Source organism: Sebastes umbrosus, chromosome 5 (assembly GCF_015220745.1).
Source record: "Sebastes umbrosus isolate fSebUmb1 chromosome 5, fSebUmb1.pri, whole genome shotgun sequence".
NCBI classification, from domain to species: Eukaryota; Metazoa; Chordata; class Actinopteri; order Perciformes; family Sebastidae; genus Sebastes; species Sebastes umbrosus.
The window spans coordinates 19,032,901-19,056,938 of NC_051273.1; the positions used below are offsets into that span (position 1 = coordinate 19,032,901).

General features: G+C 40.3%; 1 protein-coding gene across 5 annotated transcripts in view; it reads left to right on the forward strand.

Moving 5' to 3' along the window:
* The window catches only part of LOC119488229 (zinc finger protein GLIS1), an 85,525-nt gene that overhangs the window by 4,700 nt on the left and 56,787 nt on the right, over positions 1 to 24,038 (forward strand). For all 5 annotated transcript variants that reach the window (XM_037769682.1, XM_037769677.1, XM_037769679.1 and 2 more), the window contains 2 exons: positions 494 to 745; positions 852 to 1,186. In XM_037769682.1, the coding sequence (XP_037625610.1) occupies positions 898 to 1,186 (289 nt within the window). In that variant the 5' untranslated portion in view covers positions 494 to 745; positions 852 to 897. The remainder of the gene's footprint in view (positions 1 to 493; positions 746 to 851; positions 1,187 to 24,038) is intronic.

Below are 24,038 nucleotides of genomic sequence, written 5' to 3' on the forward strand. Positions count from 1 at the left end.
AGTTTTTATAAAGCACTGCTTTATAATAAAAAATACATTAAAATCTTACTTTTTACAATATGGGACCTTTAAACAAGCTGGGAATCAAATAGAATAATGACAGCATGCCTTAAACTCGCAATAGCCCATATACAAGTCCAGAAAGAACTGTGATGCGCTTTATATCGGCATAAAACACTGCATTTGAGCAATATTTCATTAAATGTTACAGTGGTTGATTTAATCTCTTAATCGTACATGTTTTGAACCGAAGCAGAGCAATATCTGATATGATTTAATCAGTGTGGTAACGCACCGCAGACGCACTGCACCAAAGCTTAGAGAACATCCTTGTTGAATGACCTGTTCTACATGTTTTACATCGAGCTGGGTCTAAATATGCCAAGTAGACTATCACAGCATATACCCGCATCATACAGTAGCTCGCAAACATCACATCCCAAGCTCCAGAACTGCAAACAGCTGTTCTGATCCAGGTCTTATCCTCCCACAGAAACACGGACACAGTCTTCATTGGTGCTCCAGAGTCCTGCAGAGCAGTGGAGCTGTTTGGTGCCAATCAGAGAGAGAGAGAGAGGAAGAGGAGGAGAGGAAGAGGGGGAGAGACGCATGGGATGCTGATGACTGATCCTCACTGAGAGGATGCTATCGATCAGGCTTGCAGATGCTCTCCACTTCAGTTTGATAAACATGCTGATGTGCACAATTACACCTTTTTCTGTTCCTCATTGGCTAATTGGATAAGGTAGGTGTTACCAAATCCCTGAAGTTTTATTGTCCATTGTGTTGATTCTTCCTGTTCGAATGAATGTGTTGATGCAGTGATTTAGTTATTTTTCTTTTTTTTGCAGGTAATGTGAGCAGCACTGCACACTGCATGGGAAAGCCGAGTCATCAATGCAGAACCCCTCAGCGCTGTTCGGGATGGTCAGCCACTGTCAGACCCCAGCTTTCACAGACTTCTCCGGCTTGTCGCTCTCCGTGTACGGCAGCAAGGCGGACATCTGCACGCGGCGAGCCGGCAGCAGCGGTGGTGGTTTCGGATCGCAGTTTTGCCGGAGCTCCCATGACGCACCGACTCACATGAACTGCACCGCCAGCCCGAAGAGATTCTGCGCGTCCGAGGAAAAAGCGCATCTGGCAGCCAAAGCAACGCGATCGTGTCTCTCTCTCCCACCCGTGCAAGGTAAGGCCCACACGTCTTTTAAGTGGTGCTGTTGAAGTGTTTGGAAGTTATAAAGTTGAGTGATTTCTGAACATGATGGATGAATTGGAGAACATTTAGTGTAATAATGATTATTACTCTCATTCAGACAAACTATAATGATAACAATAACAAATTCAGTCAGACACCAGCTGTGTTAGTCTTGCAAATGTGACCAATTAGCAGTCTCTAGGTTGCATGTGTCAGTCACCATGTTATATCTCTACATTTTTCAAACAAATGTAACAATTTAACAATAGCCTACTTCTTGTATTCCAAGCAGACATTGTTTACTTTATCTGTTCTTGATTGTTGGTTGTGTTTATATGCCCAGATAAACCAACCAGATGGTAAGATACAACAGTGCAAAAGTTGTAGTTGATTGTCAAGAGTTGATATGAGTCCCCGGTTAAAATTTAACCAGACTCAGATTTGGGCTTTTCGTTTTAGAAAACATTTTGGTCAGAATTATAATGATAGAATATAATGATAACAATAACAAATTCAGTCAAACAGCAGCTGTGTCAGTCTTGCAAATGTGACCAATTAGCAGTCTCTAGGTTATTTCAGTTTAAAGTCATCCTAAATAATGTTGCTTCCATATGGCTCCTCAAGAGCATCCTTTGAGGCAGCTGTGTATTTGTGTTGAGAGCCCTGTTTGCAGTTGTGGATTAACTCTGTTAATTAAACCCAGACTTTACTTGGATCCTCCGCCAATTCATAAATAACACCAGAATCAAAGTCTCTGTTGCACACAAAGGCCATGTGAAGTGATGTAGCCTGCAGTATGTGGATTAACTGCCAAGCAAGTGCGCGTTTCCTATGGATGTTAACAAGGCATGGCAGTGTTTAGTTCACGGGAGTATTAGTATGATGTTGGCTCATTTAGTTAAATATGGAAAACTTGGCAACTTGAAGTTTTGACAGTTTAAAGCAGCATTTTAAAGAATAAATAATAATAATATATATTTTTTCAAATTTAGAAAAATATTAATCTTAAAGATAATTAACTCTGTATGCTCGAATTGCTCAAAATTCCTATTTTAATTAGTGCCTTCCAAAAGAAAAAAATAGAAAAATAGTTTGTCAATAAACTTTGACGTTGGCTCATCAGTGAAAAACTTAAAAACAATTACATAGATGAAATGTGCACTGTCATACAGATAGCATTCAGAGTGGAAACTGGGCTTTGAGTCTGTGTGGAAGGCTGCTCCATCCTGTTTAGACAGAGTGTTGTTGTGAGAGGGCGGAGGTAATTACAGCCCCATCCTAAATTATGATTAGACGGAACAGACTTTTATATTAGCAATCATCCTTGCAGCAAGAAGAGGATCAACGGATTTGATTATTGTTTCTTCTTGCTAAACACAAACCATATGTCTGCCGAATGTGTCTCAGCATTTATGAGTTCTCTTGGAGCACAGTTGTGCCCTCAGCCCTCCATCCCCAGCATCCCGGACCAGAATGAATCGTCTCATTGTCTTTGCGACGCTTTTGAACTCGCTTCCCGTAAATTGTGGGAACGCAAGATGTGTTATGCGTTTGTGGATTATGTTGAGCATATTAACGTTGAAGCAGACGCATATCTGACTTTGTGAGGCAGTTGAGTGATATTTTAATAGTTTCAATATCTTGTGGCTTTATGAATTAAAATAGCTTCAAGCTTCCTTTTGGAGTGCCACAAAAATAAAAACATCTATTTTCTTCAGTACATAATGATTCAACTACACATCAAAACAAATTAATAATTTGGCAGTGATATATTATCACATTATATTTTACTGTAATATTTCTGTAATGAAAAGTTTGAATCAGTTCAACTTGTACTCCTAATGCTGCTATCTCTATCCTATATTAATATGCACTGTATTGCAGGCACATTGTGTTGTTTTGTAGTCTCTTATGGTGAGCATGGAGCATGAAAGTGATCTCAGTGCTCATCAGTCTTTTGTATCATGCCTCATTTCAGGCTGATCGTATTACATACTCCCATTTGGGGACAGAGCTGGAGTTTAAACTGCATTCTCAACCATTGCTTTAGATTTATACTGAAAGGAATCTTTGAACAAACACGGACTGTAATATTTATCCCGATGGAAGCGAGACACTGGAGGAAGAACTTACCTCAGACGGGAGATTTCTGACCTTTAACTGTGCACCCTGTGATTGCAAAATGTGAACAGTTACTCAGTGATAAAAGTGATAAAATATAGTGCACGGCTGATGTTTCATTGCTTTCCAATGTAGGATTTTTCTGGGAGGGAAGCTGCAGTGTACCACGTTGTACTCTGACATTTGCATTCATTACTACTCCAAAAATGTAAATCTGATCCTTATGTTAATTTATTGTAAGTTTGTGGGCATCCATGTGTGTTTAAATGTATAATTGAGTGAGAGTGAATGAAAGATTTGACAGTGAATAAGAAAGCTTGCGTGTTAATGAAGGAGTGAGTTACAGTTCTGAAGTGCCATTGTGTCAGTAGACTTTAAACAAACTTGGATTTGATTTTTACGGGCCAGGTATCCTGAATAACTCAACATTTCGTCAAAACTAGGGATGCACCGATCTGACTTTTTCAGTCCCAATACCGATACCTATGGGCCGATAATGAGTACCGATTCAATAGCAGTGTTTAATTAACAAGCTGTATGCCTCACTGTGACTGGGATCACTCTTTTATGTGTAATGCAGCATCAGGCTTGACTTAATCATTGCTATCTTAACTTTCTAAAACAAAATGTAACAAGTAAATACATAGATATAAAATTACTGAATTGTTATTTATTATTAAAATAATAAATTGTGCACCAGCAACTTGGTAAAACCTATGTAAAGCTTTTTAATGCAGCAACAAATTGGTCAAAACTTAAACATGAATTTAAATTTATGTTTTATAATGTATATAGTCTATAAACATAAAATTGAATTGAATAGATGGTGCCCCATGGTCACCGATTCCCGATCCAGCTATTTGACTCGGTATCGGCCCGATATTCGATCCGGTATCACTAGTCAAAACCCTTTGCTGTATCTGTTCAACCTTGCCATCGCTGTGTAATTGCATTTTAAGAAATATCCCCAGCATAAATCCAGAACAGTTATTCATTACTTTTCTTTACATCAAGTAGTGACTTGTGTCACACCTGGTGCGTAGGTTTGGAAACCATGCATATTGCTCTCCGTGAGTGGAACAGCGGCTGATCATCCTTACACTGCGAATCCAGTGTGCTATAAATATTAGCGCCCACCAGCAAAGAAAATATTTAGCCTGCAAAGAAAAACACTTGACCCCTCTTGAAAAAGAATATCAGGTTTGAATGGTGTGTGTACTCTAGCATCATTCGATACCGTACTAAAGTTTCTCCTGGCCGGGGCGAAGCTGCCGAGTGTGTGAGCTTATTTGAGGAAAATGTTTGAGTTAGAGGAGTGTGCTGGAGTCCCAAACTCCCTCTCTCAGATAAATGCAGAGGTCTGTCTGTTGATTCAGCCTGTAAAGAGATGAGTAATGGATATTTGGATTTAATCATTGTCGGAGCTTTTTACATTTCTGTGGCCATTTCTTGTTGTCTTTTGCCAGCACACATCATCGTGACATGTTTTCTATAAACCTGTTTTTATACATGCAGTCTGCACACCTGTATGCCAGCACACAGCATCCTTTGCTAATACATACGGACACTGTGCCAGCATATGCTGAACACGTACACTACACACACATGTGTATACACAGACACTTTTTTGTGGTGGAGTGGCATTGGCACCAATGTTGAATTTCCTCAAAATGACTTAGTTTCTTGTGTTTTCCCCAGCAGCATCTGTAGACGTCAGACTGCGGGGCGATAATCTGACTGTTATGAGAAACAACCGACCGTTACAGCCCCGCTTTGAGCCTCTACTGTGTCAAATGCTTAATGACAGCTTACCAGTAGCTTGTGGATAGTTTTGGTTGTGTGTGCACAGAGAAACACATTAAGTGCTTTTGGTGAAGTCACATATTGTATCAAACTATGTGCTTTATTTATTATTATTCTTTGTAGAAAGAGGAGTGGGCAGTTGGCACTAATTTTCGCCCTGTCGGATAGATTTCACCATTACTTTCAAAGCAAAATCTCTTCATAAAAAGTCTGATATAGAAGAGTAATTGATAATGCAGATGTTCCAAAAATATACTTATTATTCATCATCAAAGTACTCAAAAATATGGCGCTCAGCCTAACCTACAAAGGAACTGGTGTTCACATTTAAAATATCTGTTCCAGTGCCTACTTTGGGTCGTTGTTTAGAGACCTTCATCTGAGTAAATCTTCAGATTTGTGTCACATAAAATGTTTACACAGCTATAATTCTGGGAAAATGTTTGCTTCAGCTGTTTCAAGGGGTTTTGGATTTCTTAAATTACTGTGGACTTCAGGCTTATAATTGCTTTAAGCTTTGCTTTGATGTAGGCACAGATCATATTATTTATTCATCTTGGATCTCAGTATTTTCTTTTGGTTTTGAGTTGTGAGCCAGTTGTCATTTGTGTCACGGTTAAGTTGCTGAATCAGGGGTATGACAGTAGTCTGTGTCAATGATTCAAGAGTTTAAGCGGTGGTTGAATAGTAGTAGTGCTTTGTTAACTTGTTGCTGAAAGACCAGAGTAGAGCTGGAACGATTAATCGATTAATGGTCAATTATTAACTTAATCAACAACTATTTTGATAATCCATTAATCTGTTTGAGTAATTTTTAAAGAAAAAAGAGTAAAAATTCTCTGATTCTAGCTTCTTAAATGTGAATATGTTCTGGTTTCTTTACTCCTCTATGACAGTAACCTGAATATTTTTGGGTTGTGGACAAAACAAGATATTTGAGGACATTATCTTGGGCTTGGGGAGACACTCATCAACATTTTTTTTACCATTTTCTGACATTTTATAGACCAAACGGCTATTCGATAAATCTAGAAAATAATCAACACATTAATCAACAATGAAAATAATCGTTAGTTGCGGCCCTAGACCAGAGGAATAGTACTAGATCCTAAATCTTTAGAAAATGTATCCCTAATTGATGGATGGATCAGCAGGGGGAAATGATTCAGCAGGCGACGCAGTGCAAATATTTAGGTGTGAATTTTGACCACAGTTTAAATAAAGGTCACCGTGATTATGATCTTGAATCAGTCACTTTTGTAAATTAAGGCTCTGTTGAGTAAATAAGAGCATTATAAGGATGTTCTCCCACAGTGTGACTATTGAATCAGTAATTCACTCTGTGTCATAGTCTGGTTTGCCAGTCTGTCTGTGAAATTAAAAATCCTGAAGTCCAGCAGAAGCCAAAGGTCTTTTGCCTCCAACATCTTTACAGGAGATATTTAAAGATTTCTGAAAAATTGGAATTATTGTATTTTTAATTATATTCAATTATGGCTGATATCCAAATCCTCAAGCATCTAAAAATGTCGGTTTTGTGCCACTTTAACATTTACATTTGCCCCTAAACATTTGGATTATAACAATATAATCATTCCTTTCTTATCTTAACGAAAACCTTTCTTCCTTGCTGAATTGTAACCAAGACACTGAATCCCTCCAGATCTCTTCTCTGGAAAAAAGAGAATAAGTCAACTTGAGCACATAAAAATACCTATTAAGTACAGTTGAAGTCTGACAGAGTAACTGAGGATCTCAACATCACTGTCGGTCAATATGCCAAAAGGTTGTAGAAGCGAGGGAAGGTTATAGCAGCTATTCCTCCCAGATGTTGTGAAAGACTGATGAATCCTCAGAGGAAACATTTCACTGTCTCTGCTACTAAAAGAGATTTGACCTTTTATTGAACTTGTGGTTCACGTAGTTTCACGGCCGAGGTTAACCGAGATTTTTTCTTACCAGATTGTGAAGAGGTTATACAGTACATTTTTTACTTGTCAGTTTGAACCCAGGGATATTTTACATAGAATTTTGTCAACAGGAAGTGACTAACAGACAACCAGACATTCCTCTCGTTTCTGCATTTGTGCCTCTAAATCATGTGGAACTATACATGCGGGCCTGTTTATGTACAACGAAGTAGTACAGTGATAGTAACATTCTTCTCACAAGTTTTCTCACCAGTCAGTACATTCCCATGAGCGCCTCAGCCCACGTCTTTTGCGCCTAGTATGAGCTCAGCAGTGAGTTATGGGCAAATGCAAGGGTGCTGCCTGGGAAGGGTGTTGTAGAGTGTAATGTTTGCAGCATGTTCCATTGATTCATAAAGCGGAGGGCCGGTGATGATGATTCTGTAGCGGTATTCCCGTAAACCTCTGTCTGGCTGAGACGCTGAGGAGGGAATGCTGGGTAATGGAATGAGAGCGCTTCCTGAGTCACAGCCACTAGAGAGAGAGAGAGTGAGAGAACACCCCTGGTCTGGCATCTGCTTGGCTGAATCACCTCAATCAAACTTGGCCGGGAATAAACATGACGTGTGTGGAAACGGGAGATAAGTGGCAGAGGAAGAGTGTTGCATCAACTTGACTGAGGTTGGATTCAAAGAGAGAGGAGGAGATTTATGGGAGGTTTTGACTGTTTGTTCTTGTGCATCTTCTGATTGGTCCACTGAAGTTGTAAAATGAACATGTGCGTGTGTGAACCCACAAGACATAAAACATTAGAGAATTTTAGTAGGGGTGTTTTTTTTTTTTACGATTTCGAAATAGATTTTATAATGCCAGAATCGATATATTTAATTCATTTGATTCTATGCAGAGGTAGAAGGGAGTTACCGCTGATGTTTAAAGAGAACAGAGCTGATGGCAGAGCTAGCGTCGGACTTTGTGTAGTTAGCAGAAGTATACACGTGTGACTACATCCGGTTTTCAAAATAAGGTGTTAACAAAGGGAACTGTATATACAAAATACATATATGGACATAAGATTGCTTGGACTGTATTCACCAGAAGTATAAAACATTACATGTCCCTTATAAATTAAAAAGAAAATGCCACTAATTTGTGAGGAATATGTCTGTATTCTTTGATTTTTGGGTTGCTAGAATTTTTTTTATAAATAATGCCTGACAACGACTGATATATTTGACTTCAGGACATCTCTACCTACATTTTACCATTTTACCAATGTTTTAAGTAAAAGTCCCTAGAAGTGTATGATTCAACTTTTTTCCCATGGTCTAGTGTTAAAAAAGTTTTCAAAAATTGCAATAAGTCGCAAAATCGAATCGTAATACTTGTAGAATTGCAGTACTTAAAAATCGCAATACATATTGAATCGGCACCCAAGTATTGTGATAGTATCGAATCTGTAGATAGGTCTGTCGTCCCAGCCCTAAATTTTAGCGCTGCCACCTCTCCGCTGTCCTTTTCCTTCTCCACAGTCGTGTCGGTCGGGTCAAATGTTCTCATTCTTATGTGACCAGTGTGGTATGACTATTGCATCTCACTGTAACCAAAGGAATTCTGACTTTCATTCTGCCAATGAATCCAACCAGTCACATAGCAAAAATATGATCTGGTTTGAGTAAGTGTCGAAATATCACTGGAATACCAGAAGAAATGTGCTCTGGGCCTCAGTTTAATAAAAAAAAAAGCTGCAGAATTGGCTCAGATATGTCATCATAAAAATGTATTTTTAGTCTAAACCTTGCCCTGAGAAGTACTCACAAAGTTTCACACACTACACTTTTAAGAATAGGCTGCCAGATCTTTGTGAATAAGACCAGATTTGTTTTACCTTTTAACTATTTGTAGTAAAGATACTTCTCTCTGATTCCATTCGCCTGGACAGACATGCCACAGCTGACCACATGTCTATAGAGTCTGTATTACTCATGCATTTTCAGACAGCAGCGACTCCTCTCGCAGACCTCTATGTGTATGACTTAGCACACGGGTGGGTTTTTGATTTACATCTCGGCTGTGCCACTTGCTGTTCTTGGCTCGACGCTGCTGTGTTTCATCAAAGAAAAATCCGCTCCGCTCTGACTGCGGCAGTTAAGACGGCCGTCCGCCGCTGCGCTGCCTCTGCCAGAGCTGACTGGGCCCTCGCAGCTGTCAGCTGGAGAGAGAGACCAAAAGAGAGAGAGAGAGAGAGAGTGGTGGCAGGAGAGCGATGTGGCCATTAGGATCAGGGCTTCACTGACCTCCTTAAACAAGCTGCAAGAACACAGATTGTTTGAGTGTGAAAGGGCAGTTTTGAACGTGTGACTCGATCATGAGGAGGCTCCCATTTAATCTTTTCCACCTACTACTGTATCAGCAGTTTATCTCTTTAACTGTGATCAAGATGTGAGTAACATTCACAACACGTAATAGTTGCTAAGTGTGCATCACTTCTTTGGAAACAGATCACCATTTAAAACTGCTACAGCAACAGTTTCAAATGCTCAACTCTTTTAAATGTTGTCTGAAATTGCCCTTTTTTACTAGGCTGGTCATGTTGGAGATTAATCAGCCAGCCAATCAAACCTTGGCTTCAACCGAGTGGTCAAAAACAAATGGGCAAACATGATGCGAGCCGAGGCTGTTTTAATGCCTTCATTAGAGCGGAGGAGAAAGCAGCCAAAAAGCTTGAGTTTTATCCTCTCTCTTGTTCTCTCTCCGTCTCTCTGCCAGGAAGCTGCCATGGGGCAGTGCCCAGTCAGCTCACTGCACCATTGGCTGGCGCTGCCCCAGAGGACTATGAAAGACATTATAAAGTCTAATAGTGCAGTTTATATACTTTATTAGTGCTTGTTAATAGAAGCCCAGCATTCTGGAAGAATTACTTATTCTCTAGTCATGTGCAATGCAGTCCAGCTCCTGCTCTCTATTAACTTGCTTACCGGGACTAATAAGTGCACAAAGGAACGGCAGAATAAAGGTTGCTTAGAGAAAAAGTACTTTTGCTTGTCGGTGAATGATGTGGGTCGACATCAATCACAAACCCTGAGCGTGACGACTTGCACTTGATTTGGACTCAGATATTCGTATGTGCATTATGTCTTGGCAGATATAGATCTGTACGCCTTATTGTCCTACATAGAGAGCCAAGTTTCATCACAATGAGTCAATATCTATTGAATTATTCTTTCAATGATATATTTTAAAGCACTGGCAAGTGAATCTTTGAGAAAATTTATTATAGCTTATGTATTGCTTGAAGTCAGGACCTGTAAGGGTTCCATGAGTGCCAAGAGTGATATCATCCTGTTCATCCAAAGCACACAAGCAGCAATGTAGCACAGGTGGACTGGTGTTTTGTCAAAAAGTTTCTTTTTTAGTTGCAAATCTGGACAGCACGATGCTGCATGAAGAGAGGAAATAGAGGATTTTTGGAAAGTGAGGCTGATGCCCTGCTCAGGTTAACGCTTGTAAGTGCAAGTTGCAGGGAGCTGGGAGCTTCGCCAGGCCGACTCTGGATGTTAATAAAGTTTAGAGGCTCTATGCCAGCACTGTGATCTGTAACGCTCAGGGTTATTTTTACAGACTTTTTACAGGCAATTATGTTTGAAAGGGAAAGCTGTTTTCAGTGGGCTAATATCAGAGCAAGGAGATAAAGTATGTGATAAGAAGATGCAATTTCCCATGTTGTGATGCTGTGACTTTTTTTCGTTGTGTGGGAATGTCTTCTGTGTGAGAACTCCCCATGTAGTGCTGGAACAGCAAACAAGACAATAATGCTTTTCACTTGTGTTATTGGCTGGACCGCAGAGGGCCAGCCCTACAAACGCAAAAGTCTGAGTGACTGAGTGATGAAGTTACACGATTGGTCGGCCGAGTGATGGTAGTTTCCTCATTTGCCTTTGTTCTTTCAAAATGAAAAGGCGGGGAACAGTCCTTTTATGCAAATGAGCCTGTCCAGCGCGACGCATCCGGCTCACGAAACTTGGACCAAGCTGTCAAACTAGGCGATCTAGTTATAAAATAAACAAGATTCAGCAGTGGCAAGTTTACAAGCAGGCCGCCATGTTGTTTAATGTTTGAAACGGCGAGCAGAAAACCAGGGATCAATCACGTGCGTTCCACAATAGGGTACGGCACCGCTTGAACGGCCAGTTTAGTGGAGCAGTGCGTCCCCTAGTGTCCTCGCCGGACCTGGTGGACACGTACCGCTGGATTTAACATTATAGACATGACCACTGACTATTTGTATAACAATTTAGCGACAAATTCACAGACTGACCATACACGATCCAGGCATATACTCGGTTTTGACCGAGTCTTGCTTTACTAAATCCAAGAAGGCTCCGCTTCACTTTAGCCACACACCCTAACACCTGGTAGTTGTCCAACTACAACCACCAACAGATGGAGGTATAGTGCCTTAAGGCCATCTTGATTTGTAAAGGGGAGGGTGAGCATTGTTGATTCATATTCCTTTTCCATTTTCTCAGCTAATCCAAGGATTGTCTATTTATTGTCTGTTACGTGTCATTGTCTTTCTTTAATCATCTTTGACAGACCATTTGCCAGACAGGGTGTTGAAGGAATCTAAGATGACATTGGCTTGTACTGATGTCACTGCCTACCAGAGATGTCTGCTTGATTTCACCCTTTGGAACTGAAAACCACAGCTCACAGATGAGTCGGTTGCTCTGTCCAGAAGTTTCCACTGGAAACAGCAGAGCCATCTGTTATCTTCTGGCTCCTGTCGTATCTGTCTGCTTTATATTCTCTACATCATATTGCATTGGAAAGAAAGCTGTAAAGTTTTCATTCTGTTGACAGTGTTTTCCTGTATTTCTAAATGAGGAAACAATTGTGCTTTAAGGTGTTTTGTTAAAGACGATCAGTTCTGTTCTTCTTTGATTTACTGTTGCCAGGATGTGTATGTAGAAATGTAGGACCCCTTTTCTTCATATAGTTCATATGGGCTAAGCAGTAAGTGTGTTAAATGGATCCATATTACACAGAGTAATAGCCTCAGTATGCACTCTTCATTAACATGCTTAACATTCCCCCCAAGACCCAGAAGTCGGCTTCTATAATACACTGCTTAACACAAACATCATGTTGGACACTGAGGATCTCTTATGGGGCTAGTTGTTGGCAGTTTTATTAGTGAGCAGATTTGGACGGTGTGTGTGTATTTGTGTGTTTGGGTCAAAGTGGAGGACAGAATGGACATGTTCATGAACTCTGAACATTAAAACCTTTAAAAGTTAATAAAAGATACACACACTTTGTGCCAGATAATTAGAGCAGAGATCCAACAGAAAAGTCTAGTGAAGAGGTTAATACATCGCAGTGCAAAATGTTATTGTTTTTGGCTTTTTTTGGCTTGAGAATGAAATCTGTTGCAACACCGGTCAGCCACTTGTTGCATGTTTCCAAAACAGGACACACAACTTTGTTTTTGAAAGTAAGAAATCTCAATACTTGCTAAAGTAAATGCTGACCCACTGATATTTTTCAACGACTGAATCAATCGCCAAAGAGATGTTATGGTAATTTAATGCTTTGGGAACAGTTGAAGACATACTTAAAGGGTAAGTTTGGTATTTTTCAATCTGGACCCTATTTTCCCATGCGTTTGTGTCTAAATGACTAATGGAACAACACATTTTTCAAATTGGTCCAGTATTTAGGGAGAACACTGCAGACAGCAGCTGCTAAATGAGCTGAGAGAGCAAGTGAACCACATCAATGTAAGGTTATGCTCACTAAGGCCCTGTCTACACGTATACAGATATTTTTAAAAACGGATATTTTCCCATCCGTTTGAAAAAAAAAAAACATGACCTTCGTTTTACAAAATATCCCCGTCCACACTCAAACGCAAAGACGACTCAAAACGCTCTGCTTGCTGTAATATTTACATGCCACCACAAGTGAGATCACAAGTTAAGGGTCAAGGATTTTTGTTACCACAGTTCTCACTCCCTTTCCTTCGGCTTCATTACAGTCAGTTCGATAATGGTTATTGTTGGTGGGGGGCTGGGATTCCTGGTTGAACTGCATGACTGTCATCACTCTGCTGTCCTCAACTGTCTCTTCACATGCATAAATGATGAAAGGGAGGTCATTCAGGTTTATGTCCATTGTCCTTCTGAGTGCTCCAAACCTTGCCATCAATCGCCAAAAAGCACATTCAATCACCATTAAGCCTCGACATGTTTAATGTGTTCCCTGCTTTGGCCTCCTGTGACTGGAACAGTTTTCAAATGTAGTAATTAGTCCGAGCAACGCTAACAAAATGTTAAAAAGTCGGTAGTCCGCCATCTTTGTTGTTTCTGGTACATGCTCATCACACAAAGCAACAATGGGCATGTGCGAAATGAGGAGAGGACGACCTCATCCACATTCTCGAAATCATCTAAATATTCAGCCATGACACTGAAAATCTTTTAGATAACACTAAGCTACGCTTTCTGTACTCCAACACAACAAACTCTGCCCGGCTGGCACTCATGTTTCCATTGTAGATGTACTCCACTATTCCACCGTTGTCTTCTGGTAACACATCACCTTGCCAGATATCAGAGCGAGACTTCTCCTTGAGCGAGACTCTTTCTATCATGTTGTCTGACACTTATAATAACAATCAGAGTCTGTTATGGCAAAAACAAGCACTTTTAGTGGACGTAAATGACGGTGCCAGCTTGCCCCAATAGCTTCATATTGCAGCCTATGAACAGCTGCCGTCTACAGCGCTCTCCTTCAATACGGGACCATTTGTAGAAATTATTGTCCCTATTAGTCAGTTAGACACAAAAACAGGTTGAAAAATACTGAAGTTACCCTTTAATATCTGTGGGTTTTTGTGCATCAGTGCATTTGCACATACTGTATGTGATGAGGTATTTGTGCGTTTGTGGGTGTTTACGAGAAGATGTCTGTTTTTATCAAGATATGAAACGTTTGCTTTGGATCGCGACCCGTTGGACCTTCCAAACCTTGATTTCTGTCATATTTAATAAAGATAGTGGTGGCGGGCAGGTTATGTTAAGAATGGGAGTTGAAAGATTTGAGCCCAGTTGGAACCAGTGCGTAGCTGTCCTAGCTGGCTTGACATTTACAGCCGTTTCCCCCAGCTCTGTGTTCAACCTTTACAAGGAAGCCAAAATCCATCAAAATGAAGCTTTGCTTACCTTAAAACTGATATGCTGAGAATCTTGGATCCACACGGACAAGACACATGGGTTCACACGGCTTCAGTACCCAATAAAAATTCCCATAGCAGAAAAATGTATTTTATATATGACCAGGAGTTTTTGACAAGAATATTTGGGATGAGTACCTGGCTTAGCCCCAGTATGTCCTCACTGAAGCTGAGTCACAGATTTAGAGGACAGATTGAGGGACTGAAGAAAGGAGAGGAAAGCAAGATTTCTCTCCTTTCTGTTTATCTAACTTTTACCCTTAAAAAGTCAGCTCGCAGCACATGATGACTAATACCAATAAAAAGCCTAATCAGGCACTTTCAGCTCGTATCGACAGTGATCTAATAGGCATGTGTTTGAAAGCTAAAATGAATTAGGCAGCGTCAGTGCCGTGACAGCCAGGTGCTGAGCACTTGGCCCAGCGTACAAGAGCCTCAGCCAATTGGAAAACGCTTTCAGAATTTATCTGCACCCTTCTCCCCTGACAAATTATTTTATTGTTCCCACACAGTTGGTTTTCATTTAGCATTTTGGCTAATGATAGGCTGAGAGCATGTGGGTTATTGTTATTCCTTTATTCAGCATAGATACTCTGACTGGAAGCATTCACATCTGATAGTACACTCCAATGCAATAGAAACCAACCAAAGCATGACACACAGAAGGCACACACATGTACACAGATGGTACGCAGAATAAGAAACTTTAGTATATAGGGTAAGAAGGGCAATCTTGATACGCTTATTACTTTGTATATGCCGTAAATGCCTCTGTGGCGTGACCTTAGTGACTGTCTGTCAAACGGGGTAATGCTGCTTCCTGAAGGAACAACTTCTGTACAATCTCCCCTCAGCGAACTCCAAAACCTTTAATCACATTATTCAGTGTGTCTCATGTACCCGGACGAGTAGATATGCTGTGTGAGAGCTGCAGATGGGAGAGATAGGGTGAAACTCGCCTAACGTCCGAGCCTTGCACTCTGCCTGACCCGGGCTCAGTACATCAGGACTAAGCCGCTAATCTTTAACAAATGCTGGGAGTCTCCATGACCGGGCCCTTGCTGAGATGGCTTAGTCAAAACAGCCCTGCTGCTCCTGAACGCAACCTCAGCCTCTTGCTTAAGTCAAACGCTGATTAACTAACAAATACCTGCTGCTTGTTCCACAGCATTACACAGCCCGGTGCGTTCTGCAGCGCTCCATAGAGTTTGACAGTATGTTTGCTGTCCTGTAGAGGAACACACAGGCTTACTGTGTTACAGGCCTTTCAGGGTTTGTTGGAAATACGATACAGGACATGTTAAGTGAGCAAAAGCATAGAAATACTGCACTGAATGACGATAGTTTTATTGTTTAATCTGTTATTTAGTGCTTTGTTGCCTGAGTTGAAAAAGAACTGTATAATTAAAGGTTTAGCATTGTTACTGCACTGCATTGTGAAAGCTTGTGTTTTTTTCTCCCAATAATAGTATACAACAAAGCAAAGCAAATATTGTACAACAAATTGTCATGTTTTCTTTATTCTCCCTGTAAGCATTTGTTACACTCAAACTGTGCTTTACATTTACTGTGAAAATAAATCACCAAAATCAGCAAGTAACAATTCACACTGACAACCATAAACCAAACAGCCAAGATTTTGACTGTCTGGCTTGAATTTAAACTCTGCGTTTAAGATGATAGCTGGTTTGGTAACAAAAGTTGCGTCATCACAGTGTCTCCTGCCAACTAACTTGACGGGAAAAGCAAAACAAATATTTTTGCCCGACGATACAGGTGATGAAACATGGCCTTTTTGTCCGGTTTCACATTTCATTGATGATCACCCCCAACCCCTCGTACTTCCCATGTTTTCCAAGAAAGCCCTTTGGTTCTACTACTAAACACATTGCCCATTGCCCCACTTGAACACAATAGTACCACCAACACTTATCAGATATGACTCTGCCTTGTCTTCTCGCCATATTTGCGTACCACTTCAAACAAACAACATGCAGTCCAGGCCTCGTGCCAGGCGTGGGCACAGTCGGACTTTGTACATGGAATGGTTGACCTGACATGTTGCATTAAGCATCACCGCTTGTATGAAACCTGTCATCTTGGAAAAATATCTGAATGTTTCCAAGTATGTTTTAAGTATTTAAAATGGCATTGATGCGTAATGCCTAGTGATGAGTAATTCAAGTTTAATTTGAGTCATTTGTATGCATCTGTGGTGCTTTGATTGTCTTGGTATGGTACTCATATCTGATTGCACATAAATGGCAGTGCAGTACTGGCTTCCAGCATAAATTGCCAGTATGTGTTTTTTATTATTTGCAAATTTTTGAGAATGATTTGATACACTGGGAACAATAAATCAAATTTTTTTGCATTAACTCAATCATTATTGTTCTAAAGAATGCAGGTTTTTATTCCAACTAGAAAAGTTCAACAGTAACTATAAACTGAATAGAATGAATTTAAAAAAAAATGAAGCATAGCAACGATGTACTTTCATTTGAGGGCTAGAAAAGGCTGCAGGGATAGAAATATTTAACGTGTAACCCCTAAAACCGCAATTCAACAAAAGTCAACAAGACTTGTTAGCCATGTCCTTGATAGCTTTAGCCGTAAATGTAAATGCACAGTTTACCACAGTGCCCACTTTTACAGGGCCAGCCCTGTCATTTGACACGAAAATATGGCCAATCTAGGCCACTGTAAAGATGCCAGTCTTCTACAAGCCTCAAGAGCTCTGAGTCATGAAGGAGTCCAGCGAGAGAGGCAAAGCATCAGTATATGTACACTGCAGCCTGCCAAAGTACACTCAATTAACAGCACAAAAAGACTTGCACTGAGAACCCGCATGTTTATGTTAGGGATGATGTAAAATGGCCAGAATTCATATTTCACATCAAATTTCTCTTTTAAGATGGCTTCTCTCAATTTTAACGTGCAAAGAAACAAACATTTGCATTTCAAAGTTCTTCAAATAAAAATAAATGAAAAGCAACCCCTTTTATGGGTTTGGGAGCCTATATTGGAAAACAGGTCAGGGGCGAAATGAATATTTTTTATGGTTCGTAAAAGAGCTTCACAATGAGTGCCAGGTTATGTGAAAGGCTTGACACATAGTACAGGCCAGAGCCCTTCAAGGTTCCCTCTTTATTCAGGCCTCACACTCTCAGGCAAAGAGCAGCCAAACAACACACATCATGGCAGAGGCCAAGATGATGATGAAGAATGATTTCTTTATTTCTGCTCGTTATCGTCTGATTAGGCTCCTTCTCACCACGGACCCATCCAAAAATCTATCAACTAAACAACCTTCACTTTTTACTTTTGAGTGTATACCACTCGGGTTGATATATAGTCAACTTAGTACTCTGAGCCATTCCTGTTTGCTTGGTATGTGCTGCTTCTTTTAGGGGCATTTTTGCCTTTATTCCAGCAGCTATGGTCCCTATTAGGGATTTTAAAAATTATCCAAAATTGAAATTTGAATATTTGTTCTAAAAAACCCATAGGTTCAAACTATTCGAAAAATGTGTTTTCTGTTTAAAAAGTACAAATGTACTACTCACCCGTCTTTTAAGTGGTTACGTCTCTAGTCTGACCTTGAGTGCACAGCTAGTGGTACGTGGTTTGTTTACACGACGTAACGTAACGCTTGCTGTTAAGACACGGTTTCACACTCTGTGGCTGAGTTCTCTGCCATCATTACGATTGTTGTTGAATTATTCCTTGTTCAGCTTGACCTAACGTTACGTTTCATTTTCAGTCAATGAAAATGACGTTGTGTGACTCCCGTCATGTGGTGCATTCAGTGCGCGCAAGGCAGACAGCCGCGGTAGTGCTGCTTTTTTTTCACTATTGCATATTCATTTTCATATTTGAATATCATTTTTTTTTACTATTCAAATATATATTCAAATTGAGAATATTCATTGACAGCCCTAGTCCCTATCCAGAATCAAACAGGGGGCTATATATATCCATTTATGTGCATACATTATGATGTAATATGAACAGATGTTAAGAAGTTGTGTGCTGTATATGCACACATACTGTATACATAAATGTTCTGTGATCTACGTCAAATTTTAATATGTCATGAAACATGTATGTATTGCTTTTCCCACATTATTATGGTCACTTTAATTCTAGACTTTGTGTAGTTTGGTTAGTTTTGTATAATGTACCATGTATTTTGTACATGACCTACATTTACATATCATATATTCTTGGTCTACGGGTGATAGATGATATCTATTGTCTTTTGTTGACAGTACCTGTATGTCCTTTTGCACCGTACGTCTTTGTCCCGCATGTGTCAGTACACCTTAAATTTATGAGTTCTTGTTGAAGCACCAGATTCAATCATGCTAATCCCCGTTTATGTGTTCTTAGTTATTGTGATGTTACTAGGCCTGTCAATCGGTTCAAATATTAATCGCATGGTTGTCCATAGTTAATTGCAATTAATCGCAAATTCAGTGTGTCAGTGTGCTGACTTGACTATGACTTGCCGGCAAACCGCATGTGATTATCATAAAGTGGGTATGTCTGTAAAGGGGAGACTTGTGAGTACCCATAGAACCCATTTTCATTCACATATCTTGAGGTCAGAGGTCAAGGGGCTCCTTTGAAAATGGCCATGCCAGTTTTTCCTCGCCAAAATTTAGCGTAAGTTTGGAGAGTTATTTAGCCTCCTTCAGGACAAGCTAGTTGTATGATTAGTACCGATGGATTCCTTAGGTTTTCTTAGTTTCATATGATTCTAGTATCTCAGCTTCAAAACTGAGCCCGCTACAGCGTAAAAATAGCAAGTCGCGTTAATGCGTTAAAGAAATTAGTGGCGTTAAAACAAATTTGCGTTAACGCGTTATTATTGTGTTAACTTTGACAGCCCTAGATGTTATGAAGGTGCTGGGGCTCACCCACAGTCAAATAGTGACAAGTTCCGACTCTGAAATTGCTTTACTACTGAGAAGAAACTTGTGTCTCACTTTGGCCGTAACCATCGGCTGACTCACGTGGTGAGGGGACACAGCTAGAGCAGAAATCATAATAAAAGGAATCTTATTACAGCCATTAAACAAGAGGGAAAACACAGGAGGCCTTTAATGCCTGGACATCTAAAATGCTTACGCAGTGAGAATATATTTGCTCATAAAACTCTTTGATGGTGGCCCTGTCCGTTCCAACACACAGCACTGCTGTCTGTGTAAATAGCTGTGTATTGACCTCCCACCGCACAAGATTGAATGTGTTTCCATAGGTGTCATTTGGTACCATTTTGGGTTTTTACGGGCCCCACTGAGCCTTAATCCGTGTAACCACGGGGGCTCAGGAGGAGTCATGCCACCGCTGCTCAAGCGGTGGCCAACAGTGGGCTCTTCCTGAGGTTGTAGAGAGATGAACTGCAGTGTCCCTCCTCACAGCAGCATTATGGAGCTCTGTTTGATGTGAAGTGATATATAATGTCTGCTGGACTGTTCATCTCAAGTTACCTAGAGAGTGTGTTCCTGTCGCAATGTGTGATCTGTGTTTGTGAGTGTGTGTGTGTGGTTGTGAGGGGGGGTGGTCCTCAGTGCCAAAGCCTTTGGTGAATGAGGACTCCCCACACAATAAAAGAATGGTATTGCTGACTTCCTTAGGTATGTGTGGTTTGAAACTCAACACAGGTTTGCTCAGTGGAAAACCTGGGGCCCTCTCTCTTATTTATTCTGTATATTTATGAAAACCCCAATACTGTGGTGCCCTCTGAGTGTAGGAGGGGGTCATTTTTCCGCCAAGTTAATGCCCTTTGGTGGGTGGATGTTGACTGCTGTGCAATAATAGCAGGTCTTTTGCACTGTTCCTCACTGTTGGTTTGAATCAGTCACAGAACATTAACCATTTTGCTATGTGTGTCAGAAGTGTCATCGGTGTTTGAAGAAAATCATCTAAAACAAGATAAACCACGTTGTCAGCAAGTGAAGTCATCTCACTCCATGACCGAACTGAAGTGCATCATCAGATAATGACTGTACCACAGTCGAATTCTCTCACATAGCTGGGCATTGTTGTAGTGTGCTTTTTCTTGTGTGATGTGTCCCGCGTTGAAAGATAACATTTGTTTTGAGGATAAGCAGAAGGATTTAGTGCCTTGTGTTTGAGCAGACCAGCTTATTTTGTGTGCTGAAATATAGGGTTTTATAAACCGGTGACATGAAACAACACCAGTAATCAAATCAAAATAAAAGCTTACCCTCTGTGCCTCGGCTGTCAAAGCAAATTTATGGGCTTTTGAAAAACCCATTTTCCTCAAAGAGCTCCGTTTTGGTGGCAAGTTAACCCCTAATCATCCTGACTTGCTAATATTCATTGTGGACACTGTGGAGGAGAAGCACTGGCCTCAACTTTAACCGGAAACTTCAAAAGCCAAAGCAATTACTATGCATGCTTTGAACATATCATTTTCACAAAGTAACATTCCATTATTCTTCCTGCGCTAAAACAACAAAAAGCAACAAAGAAGTAGGAAGTGAAATTGGATTCCTCTTTTGGTTCCAAAAACATCTGGTTTGGCCCTTGTTTTAAACAACTAGCATCCCCTCTGAGAATAACAGAAGGTTATGTGCACTGTGAGTAGGTAACAAAATAATCATTTTCAAATGTTGCTCCATTCGAATGTGATCTAATTACCATCACTTAAATTCAACCTCTCAGTTGGACCACCGACCATCAAGGGAGTTTTCCTCCAGACGTTTTCCTAACTATTCATTTGTTTCTCCCCCACTGCTGCCTCTAACCCATTAGAAATATACAGTAATTGCTGCAAATTGATCACTTGTTTTACAGAAGTCATATAAATCTCTACTCATGTCAAACTATAATCGATGGCAGGAGGCGGTGCTGGGCGTGAAGGAGAAGGAGTATCTGTCAGAAGGGCCTCGATGCGTCTGCTACATGGAGATACTCTCATGTTCTGTGGTTGAGTTTGGCCACTGTCATTTCCGAGGAATTTCCTGCCATCTGTGTTCAATCGAATTCTCTCACAGATTTGGGATTCCTTGTAAATATTGGGTGCTGGCTGAAGAGGACTGAAGGAGTAATGTGAGTTTTGGACCGACAGCCTCTTGGACCAAAAAGAATAAGCCACTGGCGCGGGGATGAACTAGGCTAACAAAGTAAGACAGCATAGTATCTGGATGCTTCTATATCTGAGATTACTTATGAGGATATCAAGTCAATGTTTTTCACTGACTTTGTAGCTCAATGCTGAGTAGGCTTTTGTCCTGCCTATTTTTAGTCATGCTAGCGCCATGGATTTGCGATGGCAATGGTCTGTCGGTCGGTTGGTCAGTCCACGACTTTGGTCCATGGCTGAAATATCTGAACTACTATTGAATGGATTACCATGACACTCAGAGATAGAGGATGAATGACTTTGGTTCTTTACTCTGTTCCCGTCCATGAGAGTCACGGGATTGTTTTCCTTCAAAAGGGGGCATGGTCATGCAAGTATACTGTGAATGAGGTATTGCCGGTCTGATGTATTACACGGCTACTTACTTAAGAAATCAATAATTTGACGCAAAAATGGTCCACCAGAGTCCGACATCAGAACTGCGTCCATAGCCACGGTCTGTTATACATAGCAGCGGTCTGCTTTAAAGGAATAACAGACCGTAGAACAAGTCAAGTATTCAACAAAGCAGTGTAATAATTGCTCATGGTAAAAATAATCATCATAATAATGCAATTTACAGACCTTTGCAAACATGTATTATTGTCAAATATTTAGGAACTTCAAAAAACAAACAAAAGACACTTAACAGCTCACTTTCTTTATGCCATTTGTATTTAAAAAATAGGCGAAATAAAATTGTGCTATTATGAGTCTCTTTTTTTTTGTTGTTATGCCACATGGAATAAATTCAACATGACAATAAATCCATCATCTCAAATGACCTCTGTTTGACAAAAGTTATTTGAATAACCCAGCCGTCCATAACAGTACAGATTTATTGTGCTATTATAGTAATTTTGACAAATAGAGGGGCATGTTGATGTTTGACAAATGGATCTGATTTCACTACAGTTTCAGAGGGACGTCTGCTGTGTTTTGGTACGACTTGAGCGGGCACACGGACAAACTGAGGCCTATTGTTCGGAAGGGGAAAACGCAGCTTCTGCACTAAATCGCCATGTTTATTTTTTACAGCAGATTTATATACACTGGTTATTCTCATGAGTGAACACAGAAAAAACACAGGCACTCAAAGTCGTATGTGCACACACAGATTCAAGATCTAAAACCTTTCAAATAAACACGGATTTAAAATGTACTTTGTAATACTATTCATGTTTAGTTGTTGAGAAGTGTACCAGTCTCACCTTTAACACTCTCTCTGAGGGTGTGGTGCGCCGAGTGCTCGTCAGTATTCTGGACTGGCATCGCTCTGCCAGTATTTACTGCCGCCTCCTCAAACAGAGCAGCCTCTTGTTAGGCTTTGAAGCACCTCCTGATCCCATGCCGAGGTTTCAGCGCTGTTGGCCTGGCTCCGGAGCCGTGTTGTTCACCAGCCCTATAAAGGTGTCTGTCACTAAGCCAGACGTCCCTGTCACGTCTGCCAGCCAAGTGCATCACGTCTTGTCCGTCTGCCGGTCTATCAAGTCAGTCTGTGGGCCTGACTGATGCTTTGTACACTGTTTGGCCTTTACAATTATGTGGCTTTTCAGTCAAATTAGAGGATGTGGTTTGGCTGAGCATTCCTTGTAAAACGTTGTGATTGTCTGTGATTAATCCTGGCAGTGTACAGATTTGTGGGCAAAATCTTGTTATGATAGTGATTGTCAGGATAGAATTGCGGCTACTAGTGGCTTTAAAGTGGTTTGTTGATTATGCACATTTTTGTTGTATTAAAAAAATGTTCTAAGATAGTTTGACTTGAAGATAGAGGATATGCTTATTTTTGTGATAATCAATCAATACTGTGCTTTTTTTACTGCCGTTCCCAGAGGTCAGTGTGCAAACATTGTCTTCGAACACTATGATGTCTTTTCCTCGGATTTCCTGGTGATTAAGTCTGGGTTTCGGTATGCTGAGCTCTGGTCTTTTTCTGTTCAGATATCTTCATGTGGTTATCGTTGCTTATGCTAATTACTCAGTTCTGTTGATTCTGATCATCTCACTGGTGGGAACGTCAATGCATCACTTCCTGAGCATCAGATGATTATTAAAAGATCTGCTTACACTGAGCTTAGAATAGCAAATGTTACATAACTGTGACTGCTGTTACTCAATCTTTATATTAGTTTGTAAAAGAGACGAGCAATATGGGCATTTATTTACGTGAAAATGTGGAAATTATACATCAACCTCTGAGGATATACACTCAGTGGCCAGTTTATTAGGTTCACCCAGCTAAAACTAGTGATCAAAGAGGGTAGACTAAATCTTAGGGAGACTTCTCAGTATAATGTAATACAATTCAACCTCCAAAATGACCATGAAGTTGAATCAACACAGTTTCAACAATAACTGGAAATTACAACCTTCATGAAGTTATACGAGGATTTATTGCAGGGCTGTTGTTTTAGGCATTACTTTGACCTGGGTCATTTTAATAAACTCACTGCGCAATGTAGGTCTGTTATTTCTCCAGCGTTAACAACCATTGATCATTTAAACTAATCTTTATTGAAAATGACACAATGTCTGGAGCAATATCCTCGATTGAAAAATGACAACAAAAATTAACTATCAGCCACATTTATGTGTATCAGGGTGGGATCATGT